The sequence below is a fragment of the Podarcis gaigeae genome (genome assembly GCF_964106915.1).
Source record: "Podarcis gaigeae genome assembly, chromosome: 2".
Taxonomy (NCBI): domain Eukaryota; kingdom Metazoa; phylum Chordata; class Lepidosauria; order Squamata; family Lacertidae; genus Podarcis; species Podarcis gaigeae.
The window spans coordinates 51,619,956-51,639,231 of NC_139679.1; the positions used below are offsets into that span (position 1 = coordinate 51,619,956).

A 19,276-nucleotide genomic window follows, 5' to 3' on the forward strand; every position below is an offset into this window, starting at 1 on the left:
TTAGGCCAGCATGGTGAAGCCTTTACTACCAGCTACCTAGATATTAAAATTGGCTGTAACCAATCTATAGAGAAATCATTGACTTCTAATAGTAACACAAGCCTGTTGACTTAACTGCTTCCTTTGCTTTCACAAGCCTGTGAAAGTTCAAAGTGCAGTTAGTGTAGATATAGAATAACAGTCACAGACTTAAAGTACTGTAACTTTTTTTTTTTACTAGAAGGGGATGATTTATTAATTTAGCTGGAGATGCATGTCTTTGTTGGATTTTTTTCTTGACTAGACTGTGGGATTAAAATTCATTAAACTACATTGAGCTTGGACAGACAGGCAGCATTGGCAGTGCATTAAGCATGCTGTTGGATAGAAATTCTTAAGTGCAGGACAAATGTATGTGATTGATTATTTTATTGGGAGCAAGATACCCACCTGGTTCTTCATAGGCCTTCAGTGTTGACTCTTCAGATACTACTAGCTATAAAATGTTACCTTTGTTTGCCTGTATGGATGCCAACTTGGGACCATTACTTTAGAACCAAAAAACAAAACAACCACTATCACTGTTGAATTCTGTTTTAAAGGAGTTACAGTACACCAGTTAGGAACATTGGGGAGGTGGGGTGAGAAAAAACAGCAGCACTCAAAAGTAAGGTAAAATGCCTTCCTGTAATCCTATTTCTGTTAAATTTCATTTATCTCTAAATTTTGCACTCTTAACATTCTATTTCCCTAATGTAATCCAATTCTTTAACTTTCTGGCAAGAACTGGAAATATAGCAAGAACAATTAAACCAGTTAATGCAATTTTTCTTCTTCTGAGTCCCTTTCTCCACACTCTTGACAGTTGTAGTGGGCTGGTATTGTAGCTCCTTGTTTTTCTTTGAAGTGAAAGAATAGCCTGGAAAATGCTGTTGTGCTTTTATTAGGTGAGTTTGTTAGGATCATATTGGAAAATGTAAACCGCATCCCGTTTCTCATTCCCAGGGAAGCACTTGGAGTCTGTACCAAATACTTAAATGGAAAGCAGATGCCCACTATTTAACATTTCAAATAATGCTGGACATAGGAGTCTAAATCCCTTGGTTTAATCTAAGCAGAATTTAAATAAAATTTTGCTTTAGGTCTGTGTAAATAGCAGCACTCTCTCTCTTTCTCTTTTGAAATTTGGTTTTAGATATAGTATGCAGTTTTCTTCCTGTAGCAAAAATGGAGGTAAACATTTTGTCTTTCATGAATTCTTTCAAAACACACCAGTTGCCGTAGGATAGCTTGTTATGGTAATCTTGTTCCAGTAGATTTTCTTCATTATAAATGAATTTAAAATGTAGTGATTAAAATTGGAATGCTGCATTTCTCAAATTTGTTCTTAATTACATATTTAGGCGTGATTTCACTTCTAGCATAAGATCATCTCTGAGCTGTGCTAGAATAAGCCCTGCATGCTTTATAATAGTGAACTTAAGGTGACTAAATGCCTTCTACCTCTTCCTTACTGAAGATTTACTTCCTACATGTCATTTGGGGGAAGGGCAGTTTGTGGAGTCAAAGGATACTTTTGTACATGATATCCAAATTTCCTTCTTATAAAAGCCAAATGTTGCCATTGCTATCCCTTATTCAAGGCAGTGTCATTTTGAAGTGGCTCATGCTCAAAATTTAACTTGCCACATCTTCTAAATTTTTCCTGATAACATTATCTCTTCTGGAAAACTATAGTGCTTGGTGGAAGAAGGATGGCATTTGGCTACCCTATTCTTTCTCTAACGCCTCGGTGTTGCCTGTCTGCGCCAGCCATTGTTGCAATGTAAGCAATACTGTTTGATGCACTGCCACCCTCTATTGTTTGTTCAGTGTTTAGAATCTCCAGTGGGGAAGAGGAAAAGAAGCATGACTGTTAGTACTTCTCAGGACCCATCTTTCTCAGGATTAAACCAGGTCTGAAACTGTCTCCTATTCCAACCTCAATCCCAAACTCTCATGCTTTTTTGTTTTGTTTCGGAAAACATGTAGACTTGCAAAAAGCACCTTTTGTTGGCATATTATTCAGACATACTTGGCAAACATGTAACATTACTAAGACGTTTTCCTTGTGGCGCTTGTTTAAACTATAAGGTTCTTATGCTGTCTGTTAAAATGTGAACAAAGTTAAGTATCACTTAACTACTCTAATGTTCTTGTTCTTGAGAAATAGCCCTGTGTTCAAAAATGCAGCAGCAAGGAGGATGTGCTGTGAGGGAATCACATATACCTGCTTAAATGTACATGGTCTGTATCTGGATGTAGGAGGCCTCTTATCCCGTTCATTGACAGCATGATGTTTGTTTGAAAAAAATGAATTTCGGGTCTGGAAACATTCAAGACAAACTCTACTTCTTCCTTGTGTATTAGTAGCTCTGATGGTTTATTCAAATGTAGAATAAGTGACAAGGGTCATCTTGTTGCCAGTGGTACATTTAAACAGAATTATTTGATCATAGATCACTGGTAGTTTTGTATTTTTTAAAGCTTTGCTATATCCCAGAAAATGGGCACAAGGCGTCTTAAGCAGCTTTTTCATTTGCTTTTTAAGGCTGAACCTTATTCCACTTCTTTAGAGACCTAAGTTTTGAAAATGCAGTAAGTAAAATGGATTATATTTTGATGATGCCTCTTCTTGGGCTAGCATTAACATCTACTTCAAATGGATGTTATTTAGTTTCTAAAGCTACACTGTAAGCCCTGGGTGTTGTGCAATTTAAGAGTTTTAACTTCTTAGCTTGCTCTAAAATTACTTTAGTTGTTGAAAAGGGAAGGAGGAGTTGGGCCTTAAGTATGGTGCTACTCATGAATATTACTACTTATGACTAGTGATGCTTTTGTGTCAGGATGCTGGTGCTGGACAGGAAAATTTAGCTCTGGTGGGAACTTTTATTCCAGTTCAGATAGGTGATGTCGGTCTCTGGTCTGGACTGGGACCAGAGAAGTAGACAAAGTTGATTCTAATTAGGAGCCCCCGGCCTGCTACTTTCTCTACAAAATATAAAACAATAAAAACCTACACTATTTATTCATTGCCATGTCTAATTTGGCCCATAGTACTCCACTTGCAACTGAAGCAGCTTGGCTTCCACAGCCTTATTCCTTGCCTGGTAACATCCCTTTTCAACACCCTCCTCAGCTGTGGGCCACACTCAGCAGAGAGGCAAACTTTGCAAACGAGCTTCAGAAGGTTTATTGCCATGGAAGAGGGTGTGTGGAAAACAAGTCCATGTTTTTTCATTCACCTGCCTTTTGCCACTGGATCATACTCTTTCAGAAATGGTTGGGAGGGGGTGTTTTCATCTCCAGAATTGGGTGCCTCACATTATCCAAATTGCTAATGCACATTGCTTCAAAATATTGCTTCACTCTGTTAGTGAAAATTATCAGAAATGAAGGAATGTATTGCAGATGAAAAATATGCAGGGTCTTGTATTCCAGTCTGCCATGTATCAGTGCGCTAGCCTCACTAAAGATTGAGGTTCCTATGAGAGTAATTTTAAGTGAGTTCTCCCCTAAAAACTCACATGGAAATGAAGACCACCTATTTTGTGCTAGTATGGAAAGAGGCATTTTGGAAAAGCCCCAAACTGCTGTTCTGAAATAGCATCTTCATTTAGATCAAGAACATTTTTTCCCCATTGCATTTATCAGTAAAACTGTTGTCCAGAAAAGAAGTTTTAATAATAAGATTTTGATCATTTACATCAGGCACCCCCAAACTCGGCCCTCCAGCTGTTTTTGGACCACAACTCCCATCATCCCTGACCTGTCCTGTTAGCTAGGGATGGTGGGAGTTGTAGTCCCAAAACAGCTGGAGGGCTGAGTTTGGGGATGCCTGATTTACATCATAAATGCATCTCTGAAGACCCTATCTTGGTACCTGCATATCACAACATTTGAACAAGTTTTAGTGAAGCAGTCTGTCATTTATGCTAGTATTTATGCTTGTTCTCTTTAGCATTTATGCTTGTTCTCCATAGAGCCAAAGCAGTCTGTCATTTATGCTAGTAGTGAGGAGGACATTCAGAGTAGTATTTGATAACTGTGGAAATTGCAAGTTGTGACAATTACTCATTTGGGTCAGTAGTTCATTCTATATGTAGTTGCTTCCAGTTATTCATTTGTGATGGATGATTAGAGAACTTTTGTCTGCATCCGCTCATAGCTTGAAACAATTCTTAATTCTTTTTAAATGCTGCTGTCCTTATTCTTGGCTCTGTATGCCTCAATTAAACTGTGATAAGTGTAGAAACCAAGGAAAATAAATTACAAAGTATATTCGTAAAGGCATTGGCAACCTGAAAAAGACAACTGGTTTGAACTAGTTTTTTTTTGGTTTTTTTAAAGTAAAAACTTGCATATTAGAACTTAGTTTTCTATCAGGTGTTCTCTTCTGAAGAGTTTTTAGGAGAATTATTTCTCCCCATTAATCTGCTGCTTACTTGGTATAGAAGTCTGACTTAAAAACTTAGTATAATTTAAATAATTTGCACACTTTAAAAGTTAAGAATGGTTAAACATATATTGCTGCAACTGTATAGGTCTATAGGTCTTTTCTAACTTGTTCTCCATAGAGCCAAAGCTGATAAATGATTGTTACTTGATTTCTATTTTATTTTTATTTATATTTATTAAGTTTCTCTACCTCCCTTCACCTGAAGATCGTAGGGTGGTTTACAATATAAAAATACAAAAAAAATGCCATAGTAAAAAACAAAATCACCCTCGCCCCATTTAAAAGGCTATAGATTGTTTAAAAATGGGAGCAGGTGGTGCTGTGATCAAAACCACTGAGCCTCTTTGTCTTCCTGATAGGAAGGCTAGTGGTTCGAATCCGTGCAATGGGGTGAGCTCCCATTGCTCTGTCCCAGCTTCTGCCAACCTAGCAGTTCGAAAGCACACCAAAATAGATAAATAGGTACCAGTGCGACGGGAAGTTAAACGGCATTTCCGCGCACTCTGGCTTCCGTCACGGTGTTCCATTGTGCCAGAAGTGGTTTAGTCATTCTGGCCACGTGACCCGGAAAGCTGTTCATGGACAAACTCCCTCAGCCTTAAGCAAGATGAGCGCTGCACCCATAGTCACCTTTGGCTGGACTTAACCGTCCATGTGTCTTATACCTTTACTTCTACCTTTTAGATTGTTTAATTGGCCGAAGGCCCGGGAGAACAGGAATGTTTTTGCCTGGTGCCTAAATATTGAGCCTCTCTGAGGAAATCATTCTACAAGTGAGGATAAGGCCTGTAGATAAAGGGCCTTTCCTACATACTAGTCGAGATGTCTGTGATGAGATGAATCGAAGTTTCAGGAATTGCATCTTGCTTTGGTATAGAAAAGTTGGTAAGAAGTTTATCCTGTGGTAGTCAAATGTTGAATTCTACCATGGATGTATTTAACTACCGTATTTCACCACATAATGGCCACATTTGTATGCCGATTTTTCTTTTAAAAAGTGAGGGTGCAACTATTACACTGTGGCGACTTTTACACGGTGAAATAACAGTAAGAAGCAACAACATGCTATGGACTCCGGTTTCTTTAAGAGGGCAATGGTGCAGTACAAAGCAAATGGCACAGACATTGTCCTTTCCATTCGAGATCTTGCCTTCTCCCTGTGTGAAGTTCTGTCAAAAGAGGAGGCGGCTTCAGTTGTCGATTAAAGTTATTTCTTCCTGGGTTTCTCATTCCCTTTCAATGCTATTCGCTCGTGCAGAGGTGGAGGAAGGAATCAGGGATGGGCGGTGGAGGTGGTTGCTCGTCTGCTGCTTCCTCTTCTTGACTGGGGTGGCCCCGGGGTGCAAGCTCAGGTTGGTGGCAGTAACAGCAGCCTGGGCCTGGCTTTGCCTGTCCTCCTCCAGCTGGCAAGCCAACGAGGGCCCAGACTCCCACCCTCACCCCCTCAGGAGCCTGCTGTGCTGACCCTTGGCTCGCACCAGAGTTATACCCTGCTACTATTATGCGGTGAATACTTTTGGAACAAATTTTAAGGTACCCAAAAGGGTGTTGCAGCTATTATGCAGTGGTGACCATTACGCGGTGAGATATGGTAGTGGTTTTTAAAAAATTAATCCCGCTCTTCAGCAAAAAAGGTACCCAGAGCAGCTTATAAATGACTTTAAAAAGAACATAATTTCTGCCTTCAAGCTTACAGCCTAAAAAGACAAAAGAAAAGGAAAGAGTGGAAGAAACAAACAAACTTAGGTTCAAGTTGTAAGCTACTGTATAATTTTTAGTGACTGATTGGGAAAATAATAACAAAAACATAGGGAAGCAAATTGAAAAACTTGAGTAGATTAGCTGTGAGCTAATAAGTAAATGGCAAAAAAGCAAATTTATTTGAGAAACTAACGCCAGAATATAATTGAATAAAATTGTGCCTCTCTTTTTCCTAGTTCATAATTTTTTTACCTAATACCTAGGTTTGAGACCAATGACTCAGAAGTAAGCATCCAGTTCAATGGGGCTTGCTGCTAGGTAAAATACGTGTAGAATCTGCCACCTAATTCTCACTCTGTATAGTATGAAGTTTTTCCTTAGCTGATTTAGGAATATGAGTGTTCTTTGTTTGGATTAGTTATGATACATACAACAGTGCTCCTTTAAGGCTTAATTATAGCTAAACCTGATTTTGTTAGATCCAACGTTTCTAACAAATGCATTTTAAAGACATGGGTGTAGTTTCCACGCACTGGCTGGAATCCATTAAATCCATTTCTTTCTTTTTTTAAAAGTTATTCCTTATTGACTTTGGGTTGGCCAAAAAGTACCGGGACAACAGGACAAGGCAACATATACCATATAGAGAAGATAAAAATCTCACTGGCACAGCCAGATACGCCAGCATCAATGCACATCTCGGCATTGAACAGAGGTAAGGTCCAAGCAATTTCTGTAATGATGCTAGAAGCTGTAAATATTTGGGATCTTGAATAGACACAACCTAAATGAATTTTAATTTCTAGCTAAAGAAATTAGCTAAGAAATGAAGGTGGATTAAATGTTCTCAACAGTTAGTATCTTCTTGTTAAAATGATTCCCTCACAACAATTTCAGTAAACTAGGATCTGTCAAAGCCTGTTTTACAAATAAAACAATCCATTTCTTTCCATCTGGATGACACAATGTAAAATTCCCCAAAGCCAGATTCTGTTCAGTAGTTTTGGTAAAGTATTATACTGCTAGTGGTTGGGTTTCTATGTATGCCAGTTGTTTTGAATGGGGAGAGCTTGCTCTTACTATGTTTAAAACTATTTTGGTTGTTTAAATTTTAGTTGCCTAGTTCTTGCTTCTAGAAAGATGGCTGAATAATATCATCTAGGTAGATTTCCATGACTCATTGAAAATGCTAAATTCTGCTTAGAGCACATTCCTATCTTGTGGTACTATTCTGCTTCTAGACTTCTAGGTCCTCATTCCCAAAATCAAATGTAGAATCTCATTGAACCTAAACAACTAAATTTGTTTATAACTCAGGTTATGTATTGGTATGTTGGCAGTTTTATTGACTACCAGCTTCCTTTCAAACCATGCTAAGTCCTCAGGTGGCAAGTGCTTTTATACCTTTTAAGCATAAACTAAAAAAAAACAACATACACACAAAAAAAACCCTGCTTCTTCCTCCACAGTCGTCGTGATGATATGGAGTCACTAGGATACGTATTGATGTACTTTAACAGAACCAGCCTGCCGTGGCAAGGATTAAAGGTATGTCGTGAAATTTTACTTGAGGTTTATATTCTGCCCCCAATCCATCACTCCCACTAGTGTAGTAGAGAACACTGCTACACATAGTACTGTATACTTGGCTCAATTGGTAAAAAGTCCTCATAACTCCATGGTGTCAAATGTTTTCTCCACATATCTTGAATAAAACAAACACAGTATGCTTAATGCACAATAACCATATGATGTAGGCATTAGACTGCAATAAATGGCATTCAGCTACATTCAAAACTTAATACCAGATTGACCTTCATTTCCTTTGCAATATATTGTGGTAATGTGGTACCTCGGGTTAAGAACTTAATTCGTTCTGGAGGTCTGTTCTTAACCTGAAGCACCACTTCAGCTAATGGCGCCTCCTGCTGTCGCTGCGCCTCCGCTGCATGATTTCTGTTTCTGTTCTCAACCTGAAGCAAAGTTCTTAACCCCAGGTAATATTTCTGGGTTAGCAGAGTCTGTAACCTGAAGCGTATGTAACCCAAGGTACCACTGTACTTGGAGATTTCATATAAAGCCTTTTCCATCAAGGTTCTGTCCATCTGATATTTGCAGCTGTCCTTGTGTCACATATATTTATCCATGTGTCCCACAGGCTGCAACAAAGAAACAGAAATATGAAAAGATTAGTGAAAAGAAGATGTCTACTCCTGTTGAAGTTTTGTGTAAGGTGAGAGAAAAGCTGTTGTTAAGAACGTAAACTGCTTTGGCAAGGAGCTATCTTTTCATTAGTAAAGTAGCCAAGAACTCTTAGACACAATATAAGTTCTTTTCCTTGTTTTCCCACTCTTAAAAAACAAAACTTGCAATAATCCAGAACTGATGTCTTGCATTTAAGACCTACGAGAATCTTTTCTGTAAGTCACTGTTTGACTAATTCTGTTTGTAGGGTTTTCCTGCAGAATTTGCAATGTATCTGAACTACTGTCGTGGCTTGCGCTTTGAAGAGGCTCCTGACTACATGTATCTGAGGCAGTTATTCCGTATCCTTTTCAGGTCAGTTGGGCTGAGGGTACCACAAAACCTTTGAGCATAACAGTGATAAACTAGCAAGTTCTTAGAACTAGAAAAAAAGTTCTGCTGACTTTTTATCAGCTTTAACAGAAACCCGTAGCCCTCACCAGGATAGCCTTAATCTCTTCATCTGGTTGAGGATTAGCCTGTCACCAGCAGCACTGAAAGCAAATATAACATGCGTTATCTTCAAACACTGACCCAGATCAGAGTCAGTTTTTGTTTTGTTTTTTAAATTGAGTAAATGCATGAATTATCTATAAAAGATCAAATCTAGTATTTCAGCAGAAGAAACTACCTTTATTTCATTGACCACTTCAGTTAACTTGATTTGTCAAGAGCGGAAAGCCAAGCAACATTTAAAGATATATGGCTGCAATAAAACACAGTTCATGATGTCACATTTCCCAGGGCAATGGGGTTGTAAGCAAAATTTGCCCCAAATTTACAAGCTGCTGGATGAACGTAGGCCTTGTGTTTTAGAAAGAATATGGACATACTGGGAAGGGGAATGGTCCTTGTATACTAAAATGGTTTTGTATCTGAAATTTCATGTTACTACCCAAGGTTCAAGCTGGTTTGTATGTGTAGGTTGTACATTAATTACAATGTAAGCTGTCCAAACTGTTTATAAATGTTGAATTGCTCAAAATGGATTATAGCTTTAATGCAGACTATTATAATAGAAAATGACCAAGATCCCAAGTGTCACATGTGATGGTCTGCACAGTCATGCAATTTTTTTGAGTACTCCAAAAAGCTTCAGGTGGCTGCCTCAGAGCATGGATAGGTAGCCAGATGGAGGAAGGGAACTGGGTGCAGAGATCAATTATTTCCTCCCACACTAGCATGTGAAGTGCTTTACACTTCATGTATGGGGCTCTCTGGATCTTGGCCAATACTTTGTAAATGACTGCTAAGTGGCTTTCAAACTTGCTGCGAACAGATTTTTAATTATTAATCCACCTCACTACTCGATCTTCAAGTGTTTTAGAAAGCATTATTAATTTTAGGCTTCAGTAAAATTTGTCTGCTATATAATGGCAATGTAGGTATTACATTGCAGTGAATATTCTGCTTTTTCTTTTTCTGCTCACTAGGACTCTGAATCACCAATATGACTACACATTTGACTGGACAATGTTAAAGCAGAAAGCAGCACAGCAGGCAGCCTCTTCCAGTGGGCAGGGGCAGCAAGCCCAAACCCCCACAGGCAAGCAAACTGACAAATCCAAGAGTAACATGAAAGGTTAGTAGCCAAGAACCAAGTGACGTTACAGTCCAAAAATAATAAACACTAATTTGGATGTCGGTGAAGTTAAGTGTTAGATCAAGGAGGCCATTAAAAACATACATTTGGCTATTTAGTATTAAAGAAAACGGACGTCCTTGGAAAATTTGACTACTAACTTTAAACCAAGTGTCCTTGTTTTTCATATCATTTCTTTGGGGATGTTGGGTCATTTTAACCACTGCATCTTCTGCTCCCGCATTAACCCCTCTTCAAAACTGGCTTGGTGTTGGGAACATGACAAACAGTATGATCCAAAATCCTAGACCTAACACTTTTTCAGACGAAAGCCTTCTGTTTACTTTTTCTATTGGGTCAGCATTTAGAAGCTTTGGTACGGGTACCTTTATTCTTGCATCCAAAATGAAGATGGAAAAGTAGGCATGATCTCACTTGGAGTTCTGCCTAAAGCACTTGTGTGATGGATTTTTATTCCTTGGCATAGATAGTGTTAATTTTCCATCTTCAATTACAAATCCAGGCATGGATTATCCTGTGGGGTGAACTAATAAGGGAACTCTTTAATTTAAATTGAATTCTAACTGTCCATTACGTTAAGTTTTTGCTTTTATTAAAATGTGGATTCAAATGAAAACTGAATTTAATATGTTTTCAACACTGACACCTCTTAAACTGGTTTTCTATGAAGACCAAACCATGGGAGAACTTCTGTCCAAAGCTTAATAAATACAGCCCAGTACTGTATATCCTGGGCTTTTGTGGCTATAGGTGAGCCATGTCCTCTATCAGGTTGGCTTGTTACCCACAAAGGAGCTCACGCTGCTCCTTCCTAGAATGGGGGTTCCAAGATCTCTCAGGGTGATGCACTTCATGAGGCAGCTTCATGAGGTGACATCTACAGAATTGCAAATGGTGGATACCACATCTGCAGTAATTCAGGTTTAAACGGAAGGTGGACAGTAAGATAGCTAGGAGCTGAGCCTGCTGCTAACCTGTGGTGGGAATGCATAGGGTTGTACCTGTCATAGGGGACCATCATGCCAGTCCTTGAATAAAGAGTCTGAAAAACAATCCTAGTGTGGGTGGGGGGGTGGAATGCACCTATTCCAGACAAGAAAGAATGAGGTGGAGCTCACAATGCGCTGAAGGAAATAGTAGAAAATCTCTCAAATTTTATTGTGCGCTTAACACATTTGAAGCATAGCCATTCACTATTGTCTTCTGAATAAGGTGTTAAAGGGGGAAGGGGGACAATGAAGGTCTATGAGTTAGTGAAGACTTCACTCTTCTTGAGAAGCAGAGTCTCCAAAAATGCCAGAAACTGGGGTGTCTGAAGAGAAGAGAAGCCTTCAGTGAAGCAATCTGAGACAAGACTGTGATGATTGTACCTACCTGTACTTAACATGGAATAAAGTGAAGTTACCTGCTGAAATTGGTTTGCATCCTGGTATCCGTGGGGCAGACATGGTCAAAAGATAATAGAATGGAACAAAGAGGTCTGGGCCAAAGGGACTACAAGTCTTCATAGATTTGAGCATCCAGTTCTTGGCTTTAGCAGACAAACAACCTATGTTTTACCATATTCATCCACTGAGTTCACTTGAGTTGCCTTGTAAGTCCTATTTTGTAGTCTCAAGTCCTTGAATACTGCAATTTGCTCAATTCACAAATGGTAAACATTATTACTCTTACCAGCTGAACTTGAATTACTACTTTTCATAAAATGGAAAAAATAGTCTGTCCAGTAATAAGCAAATGCTTCTAAAAAGTCTGCTTAATCTTAAAGTAGATAATCTTGATCAGTGCCTTTACACGAGGAGAGGGAGACAAGACAGCAGAAAGCACTAATTTCGCATTTCTCCACCAAGTACAAATAATTCTGTAGGGCCAGAGGAATGTGAGTTGAACAAAACTTGAGATTGCTGGCTATTTTGTTATTCTGAGGTGGGGCAGAGGAGTGGATGCAACACAGAGAAGAAACTCAAGGCAGGTAGGGAAAGGACAGCTTTGTTTGCTCTTCTTAGCATCTAGGGTTGGTCACAATTAGCTGTTACACGACTTTCTGGCAAATAGAAGGCTCTTATTGGAAAATAAATTCTTCCAGTGTTAAACAAAATAATCAGGGGGGAGGTGTATTAAATGGAAACAGTGGGACAAAGAAGCAAGGCCTGGTTTTCAGAATGAAATGTTGTAAGAAATGCTTCTCAAGAAGAAATGACTTCAAATGATGTGGACCTATGTGAACACTCTGGATCAACTGGTTAGTAAACATTTTTGCACTTTTCTTATTTATTGTACCCACATATTGCTGTGCTAATATAAGCAGAGCATATTGGGGTGGATTGTTTTGGAGTTTCAATGTACAATTAATTACTGAATTTATGGGAATATGTTACTTGCACTCTTGCTGCTGCTGTAGGACTTCTCATATTATTGATCGGCATAAGCAAATACTCTGGTTGAAGATTGTGCAACACTTGTTATGCCATAGTGAAAAAAAATCACTATTTAATTTGCTTTTGAGAGAGCTGACACATTGTTAAATATGAGCTTATATTTGGCTTTTTCCTTGTAAATATTTTGAAGTGACATCCACAGCAGACCAAGCCTCTGAATAAGAACATTGTTGTCCTAAAGGATGGTCACATCCCGTATTCATAGCAAACATTCCTTGTTTTAGAGCAAAACAGCTCCGCAGAATGTAATAGTTTCCCATAAACACAATTCCTACGTGCTTTAAGCATATCCCAGCTCTATGGACGTGTGTGTGTGTGTGTGTGTGTGTGTGTGTGTGTGTTTTAAAGAATGGGTCTGGCAAATTTTACAATTAAAGCAAGTGTACTCAATTACAGAAGTTGACTTTTCATTGTTTTTGTTTCAGGGTCCATATAAGAGGTTATAACTATCCGTTTGCAACATCTACAGCTTCATAGTCATCTGCTGGTGCCACCAAAACCAGCAGTGCTGCAACTTAAATACATATTGGACAATAAACTGCATGCTTCAAACAAGATATCTTCATCCAATTGGAACCATGGATGATTTCATAATAGTAGTTGATGAAAAATGCTCTGTTTGTTAGTGCAACTAACCCTTTTGTGGGTGATCAGAATAAAATCTTTATTGGCACAGGTCAGTAATTATGACCAGGCTTTTATTTCATAAGTCAAAATAACCATTGCTGAAAAGTTACTGAATATGAGTGTGAGTAGTATGCAAAAAAAAAAATAAACAAACAAAAAAACAAGATTGGAAACTTGCTAGCTTGTCTTACTGGGTGGAGCAGCATAATGATTCAGCAAAAAGCTCTTTAGCTGAAAGCAGATGTTGGATTTATTTTTCAGACTATCTGATGTTAGGAACTCAACTTGGGAGAGGCAGGGGTGAAAACTTAAGAGTTTGCAGCAGCCAGAAGCAATTCTGCAAATGTACAGTGCATAAGATCTGCATGATGGAAGAAACATGAAATGCCACAGGTTTTATTTAATGGATCTTTTAGCCTACTGGAAATAAGCCACATTGAATACAGTAGGGCTTCTGAGCAAATATGCATAGATTCAGGCTGTTGATGAAAGAGAAGAGTGTCTGAGATGAAGAAAACACTGAAATTTCAAAATACTTCTACAGCCAACTTGCTTTGACTTAATGAAGAGAGCAGGTGGATTTAAACTAATTCTTCCCCAAGATACAGCTGACGTCAGCTGCTCTGACCTGTTGCACAGTTTGTTTATGAACTGGCCTATTCTAATGAACGTTTTGAAGAAAACAATTACCACACAGATGGAATTAGCAATTTTTCATCATTTCCTGAAGGAAAAAAAGGTAGACTGATTGGAATCTTGAAATCTAATTCATCACTTGTGTTACACAAAGATTACTGATGCTGTCAAAAATTTGGAAAGAAGACCATGATCTTGAAGAAAAATGTGCCAACAGAATTCAGTTGCAATATAAATCAAGCATTAAATTAACTTAATCTTCCTTGCCTATATTTTAACCCTGAATGCGGGTTAGATGCCTGACTGATGAATAAGACATTGGGACATAAGCTTTCTTCAGTAAACTCGCCTGTAATCTCAGCGCTAGAGGTTGGCTATTCAAGGTACATACCTGTTCCTTAACTTTTTAAAAGAAGGCCACTCCAGTGAACTGGTGAAAGCTTTTGTTAAGCATCTGGAGACACAAGTCCCCCCTCCCCAAGAACTAAACCAGCTTTTCACAGCAAAGCCGCCTCAGCAGGTAGAGAGAGTGCTATTGGCTTCATTTGAAATTCGGCAGTCAAAGATGAAAAATGAACTAGGAAATGAAAAAGCAATTTTTTCTTTGTTCCAGTCTATAAATAAGTTGATGGTTTTTATTTGAAGGACATTGTAAATAGGAAATTATACACTATTTGAGTTTGTATTTTAATAAAATAATAGTCTTGGTTTTTTATGTTATCTTTAAACATTGTAAGCAAAGAGTTAATCTAAGCCACTTATTAAAAAGTATAATATGGAAAGTTTCATATCTACCTATATAGTTTTGAAGGTTCTGTTTAGTTCAATATTGCTTAGTTCATCACAGCCACAGACTTGTGGTTTACTGTAATTTTAGAATGAAAGGATTCCGTTAATATATTTAGATAGTGGAATTGTCACAATTGTCAGTTTACCTTCGTCCAGGTACATAGAAAGGCAGTGCAAGAAGTAGTTTTATGCTTGTATTCAACTTTGCATTGTGTATTCAGATGAAATTTCTATCAAACCCAACTCCTAAAACACCTTGACACTACTGTGGCCATGAAGAGTTGGCTTTGACAGTATTTTTTCATCTTGTTTTGCTTTGTTTCTTGACTAGTAATTGTTTCGACTGGTAAACTTCCATCTCCAAAATACCACTGCAGACTGGAGCTGAATCCCCTTAATGTAACAAAATGTATGCACCTTTGGAGGAGTATTTAGTATCACTTCTGATTTTGCTAGTATTTAGTTTGGCTCAGTACCCTCTGTAGAACAATATGAATGTAGCCAGACAAAGATGGTCATGGAAACATAGGAAGCCTGGTTTGCTAAACAAAAAACCTTTTTGTCTATGGGGACATCAGTATCCTAGATACAAAATCTTAGATACTGTGTTTGCGTTTAACCCCTTTTAGGTCCTATACAATAGCCACTCCGATGTGATTTGAAAGTAGCTGGTTTACCTCCAAGAAATTTGTAGGGTTTAATAAAGGTTATACACTATAACTGGAGTATGTCTCATAAGTTCAGTTCAGGCTAGAAAGTGAGTCAGTATATTCTGTGTGAATATCCACCACTAAGTATATTTAAGCAACCAGTTGAGGTGCAGGGAAGCTTTTTCTAGGTAGAACTAAGGAAACTTGCTTGAAAGTATTGCTCAGTTGAGAAGGGAAACTGAGATTTTCTTCTTGAGGAAAAGCTAAGTGCAGCAGGAGCAAAGTAAAGGCTGTGCTGAAGTAATGTGTTAAGAGCTATCAGAGTAAGAAAGCTAATAGAATTGTAGCGTCTAATAACACAATAACAAGCTCTTCTCTCAATATTACCTTTCTAGACAGTTTTCTTTTTGTGGGTGAGAAAGGGGGGATTCTGAATGTGAACAGTAAGGGGAGGGGTATTGAAGGGTGACATCACTTTAACTGCAACATCTCATGATGACATGCACATGTACAGTTATAGAAATTGCATGTTTTCTAATTTCAACTCAGACTGTGCTCTTCAATGGAGGTGTTCACACAGTTAGCAGTAAGCCAGTGATGTGCATACCACTGGGAGTCAGCCTTAATTTGGACATAAATATTGTGCTACCTGCTGCTTTGGTGATTACTTAGTAGGCTTCCCTTTGTTTTTCACATTGGTAGTAATGGGAAAGGCAGTGGCAATGCACTTGGGCAAGGAGCAGTTGGAACACTAGTTCTTGTGTTGCAATATCATTGAAAATCTGAAACTTGGGGGTGGGGGGCGACTTTCTGGAAAAGGTAAAATCTTTAAATGAAGGCTTCTATGTACTAAACCACTACCAGACTCTGATGCTTAAAAGATCTAATGTATGGTGTTTTCTACCATATTTAACTTATTAAATGTCTGTGTCTGCAGTATACATATACTGCTAATTCCATAGTATTCAAGGCCAGGCCCAGTGAGTGGTAATGATGAATTTAGGTTACTCCTGTATATTTACATTTCAGTGGAGGTTTTTTCTTCTTCCCTTTCAGTAACCTTAATTATAGTACAGACAAGAGGTCGCCTCCTTAATTTCAAAATAGAAACCCAGTGGGCCAATTGCTAAGTTTTGGTCAGCATTATACTATCAATTTAAACTTGTAATTGAAAACTGGAAGACTGTCACCTGAACTAAATAAAGCTTTTTTCTTTTTTCTTTGATACCACTGGGCTTGTGCCTCTGCAGTTTTTCCTCACTGAGTGAAGATGACAAACTACTGTATATATTTAATGCCAGTGTGCCTGGAGCTAGTGGTCTATAGTCTCTAACTGCATAATGTCTAGTCAAGCATGGGTTATTGCAGAACAATGAGTCGTACAAGTGATGTTGACTCTTATCCTGTACCCTCTACTATCCACAGGAGCATAGAAATATTACTTGAAAGCTTTTACTGCAGAGTAAATGCTTTTCTCCTAATGTTAGTACATATAGATGCTTTTGTTCAGAATAGCTTTTGCCTTAATTATTATTTTTGGTTTCAGATTAGCGCAGAGTTCAAGTTTTGTCTTACGTATAATCAACACATTTAAGGTAATTTCATTAATAAAACAATTTTGAAATGTTTTCGTACACTTAAGTAGATTTTTGTTTTTAATGCGGTTTGTCAAGTCTTGAGTTACTTTAGTTGTGTTAATTTCTGAACAACGGAAAGCACATTCTCAAAAAACAAATGTCATAGCTGTGTAACTGTCTTGGTGATGGTTCCTCCAGCAGATTCTGTCAAACTTAATTCTGAAGAGCGGAGTTAAACCCAGAGTATTAAAATTGTAAATTGAAACCATTTAACTTATTTCTGAGGGAAGACTTCTATCAGTACTGCTATTAATACCTACGTATCTCATATCCCTTGTATCATACCTGACCTCTAATGCTAAGGCCTATGAACTGGCTGCATATTTTAAAATGCACACCAGCTATATTTGTTATGCAAAGGGTGTTTGTTTTTTAGTCCTTTGAAGTTTAGTAGTTTAATATCGAGGACAGTCAGAATTAAATGACTAATTTAGACCAACAGACAGTGGGCTTGTGGGTTGCTGCCAACTTTCTGATTAATAGTGACTTCAGGTGTGCAACATGCAAATGTGTAGAAGAGTAGAGAGGGCAAATGATAGAAAACCTGAAAACTTCCAATCTCTACTCAGACTAAAAGTTTTGTAGGTGGTAGTCTTGAAAGCCATGAAACGATTGCCCCAAATCTTCTGACCTAGATTATAAGAATATTTACTTTCTGCAGAGGTGAAAGGAATTCTAGTGTGTCATTAGTCTATCTTACTTGTTGCACAATCCCAGAAGGGAATAGAGCATATTAAAAGCTAGTTCCAAAGATCTCCACAAACAATCAGGAGATTTTTCCACCCACACATGGCTGTTAACGATTTTCCTATTGGGTTTCAGCTCCCCAAATAAATATTAGCACAGTAGATCATCTCCTGAACATAGAAAAGTTTCTCAGAAGCTGTGAGGAGGAGCCCAAGACATGCTTATGATTAAAGAAGCTATAAGTTTAAGGAATGAATAGAAAAACTGCCAACACTGAAGAAATTGGGAATGGGGTAGTTAACTATGGCTTACATTAAGACATCTTAACTTAAAATGGATTTTAGTAATTTTTAAATTGTGAATCTACTGGTAAAATGTGACTGTTTATAAGTTCTGCTAGAATACTACCTGAATAAAAGAGAAGGTTATAGTTGCACACTTTAAAATTATCATGCTGAATTCCAGACTATCTAGGAAATACTGAGCTAAAAATTCATTTAAGAAGTTCTTCCATCACATAACCTTTGTGGCTGCATACTAAAATGAAGAGTTATTGGAGATTAAACATCATACTGGTTCATGGATGTTGGCACAGTGTCCTTAACTTTGAAAATTGCCACTGAATCCACCTATGTAGTTGTAGGTTTGAAAATCTATTTCTGAGTGGTTTACAATCTTCATATATTACTCAAGATCTGTAATGGAAGTTGGGAGAACAAATTTCCACCTGTGAGAAAAAACCTTACCAGCAATTTCCAGTCAGTTGTATTTTACTGGACGGTCCTTTTCTGCACTTGTCCTGATCATGTCCTTGCCTGGTTATACAGACTATTGGGAGTTTCTTTGACAACTGCTTCTCAGCCTATGAAGCAGGATGCTATGGTGGGTCACCAAAGCAGGCAGTTCTGTTTTGCTGATACTGAAGCTCTATAGCAACAGGACACAACATTGCATTCAGAAGCAGAAAAATTCTCTCCCCCAGGAAAGCAGCTAGCATGGGGACGACCGGTTCTCCAAACCCAGGGAGAAAAAAATAGCCATAGGAAGTACGTTTCCCACTCAGTCCCAGTAAGGAATGGGGGAGAGAAAATGTAGAGGTTACTGGCTGCTAAAATGTAATTCAGGAATAGCTTGAAAGAAGTTGCCTCTGAGTAGAACACAAATCCACCTCATTCCAAATAAGAAAAGGCTCACCAAAAAACTTTCAAGGCCTATTTGTGTGCTACTGAATATTTGTCCATGGATATATATATTTGTTTGAAATGAATGTGAGATAAAGTCCTTCCCAAAACCTTTGTTTTTCAGTAACAGAGTTTGCTGTGCCTTCTGTGTGAGAAGTCTCTGCCCCCCCCCCCAACCTCCTCTTGTTTTCTAGAGGAATCTGTTTCTATAATTTATTGTCCTTTTAAAACCCATACTACTGCTGATTGGTCTCATAATTCACCCTGCTTTTGCACTACCACCCCATCCCTTTCTCTGGAAAAGGAAAGGTGGTTTTTCACTTCCCTCATAGAAGCTGTGTTGTCAGTGTTTTGTGTTTTGTGTTTGAGTCCCATCAACTGCTAAAATGTAGGTATTCATTCTCTGGCATACCAGCAGTACAAACAGTGGTTATGAAGGGAGCTTGTGAATGAAGGGAAACAGTGTATATAGCTTATTTTTATAAAACGATTGCTGCTTCAATGTCAATGGAGATAGAAATAGAGATGGAGGAAAAATTGGTTTTAAATGGATTTATACGTGGAAATTGTTTGTTCCAACCTAATTGAGCTTTGCCTGCATCAGGT

At 38.2% G+C, this 19,276-nt stretch overlaps 1 protein-coding gene across 18 annotated transcripts in view; it reads left to right on the plus strand.

Moving 5' to 3' along the window:
* CSNK1A1 (casein kinase 1 alpha 1) overlaps positions 1 to 19,276 on the plus strand; it is a gene marked incomplete at its 3' end in the record, with an annotated part of 41,499 nt that overhangs the window by 15,627 nt on the left and 6,596 nt on the right. The window contains exons 5-12 of one of the 18 annotated variants that reach the window (XR_014559381.1): positions 1,852 to 1,935; positions 6,754 to 6,893; positions 7,648 to 7,726; positions 8,337 to 8,411; positions 8,631 to 8,737; positions 9,856 to 10,004; positions 12,889 to 13,139; positions 16,712 to 16,760. Coding sequence is in view for 15 of the 18 variants with exons in the window: in XM_083719548.1 (XP_083575674.1) it covers positions 1,852 to 1,935; positions 6,754 to 6,893; positions 7,648 to 7,726; positions 8,337 to 8,411; positions 8,631 to 8,737; positions 9,856 to 10,004; positions 11,305 to 11,363 (693 nt within the window). Of the gene's footprint in view, positions 1 to 1,851; positions 1,936 to 6,753; positions 6,894 to 7,647; positions 7,727 to 8,336; positions 8,412 to 8,630; positions 8,738 to 9,855; positions 10,010 to 11,304; positions 11,440 to 12,888; positions 16,396 to 16,711; positions 16,761 to 19,276 lie in introns of those variants that run through there. The other 17 variants (XR_014559382.1, XR_014559380.1, XM_083719550.1 and 14 more) reach the window with 17 other exon arrangements.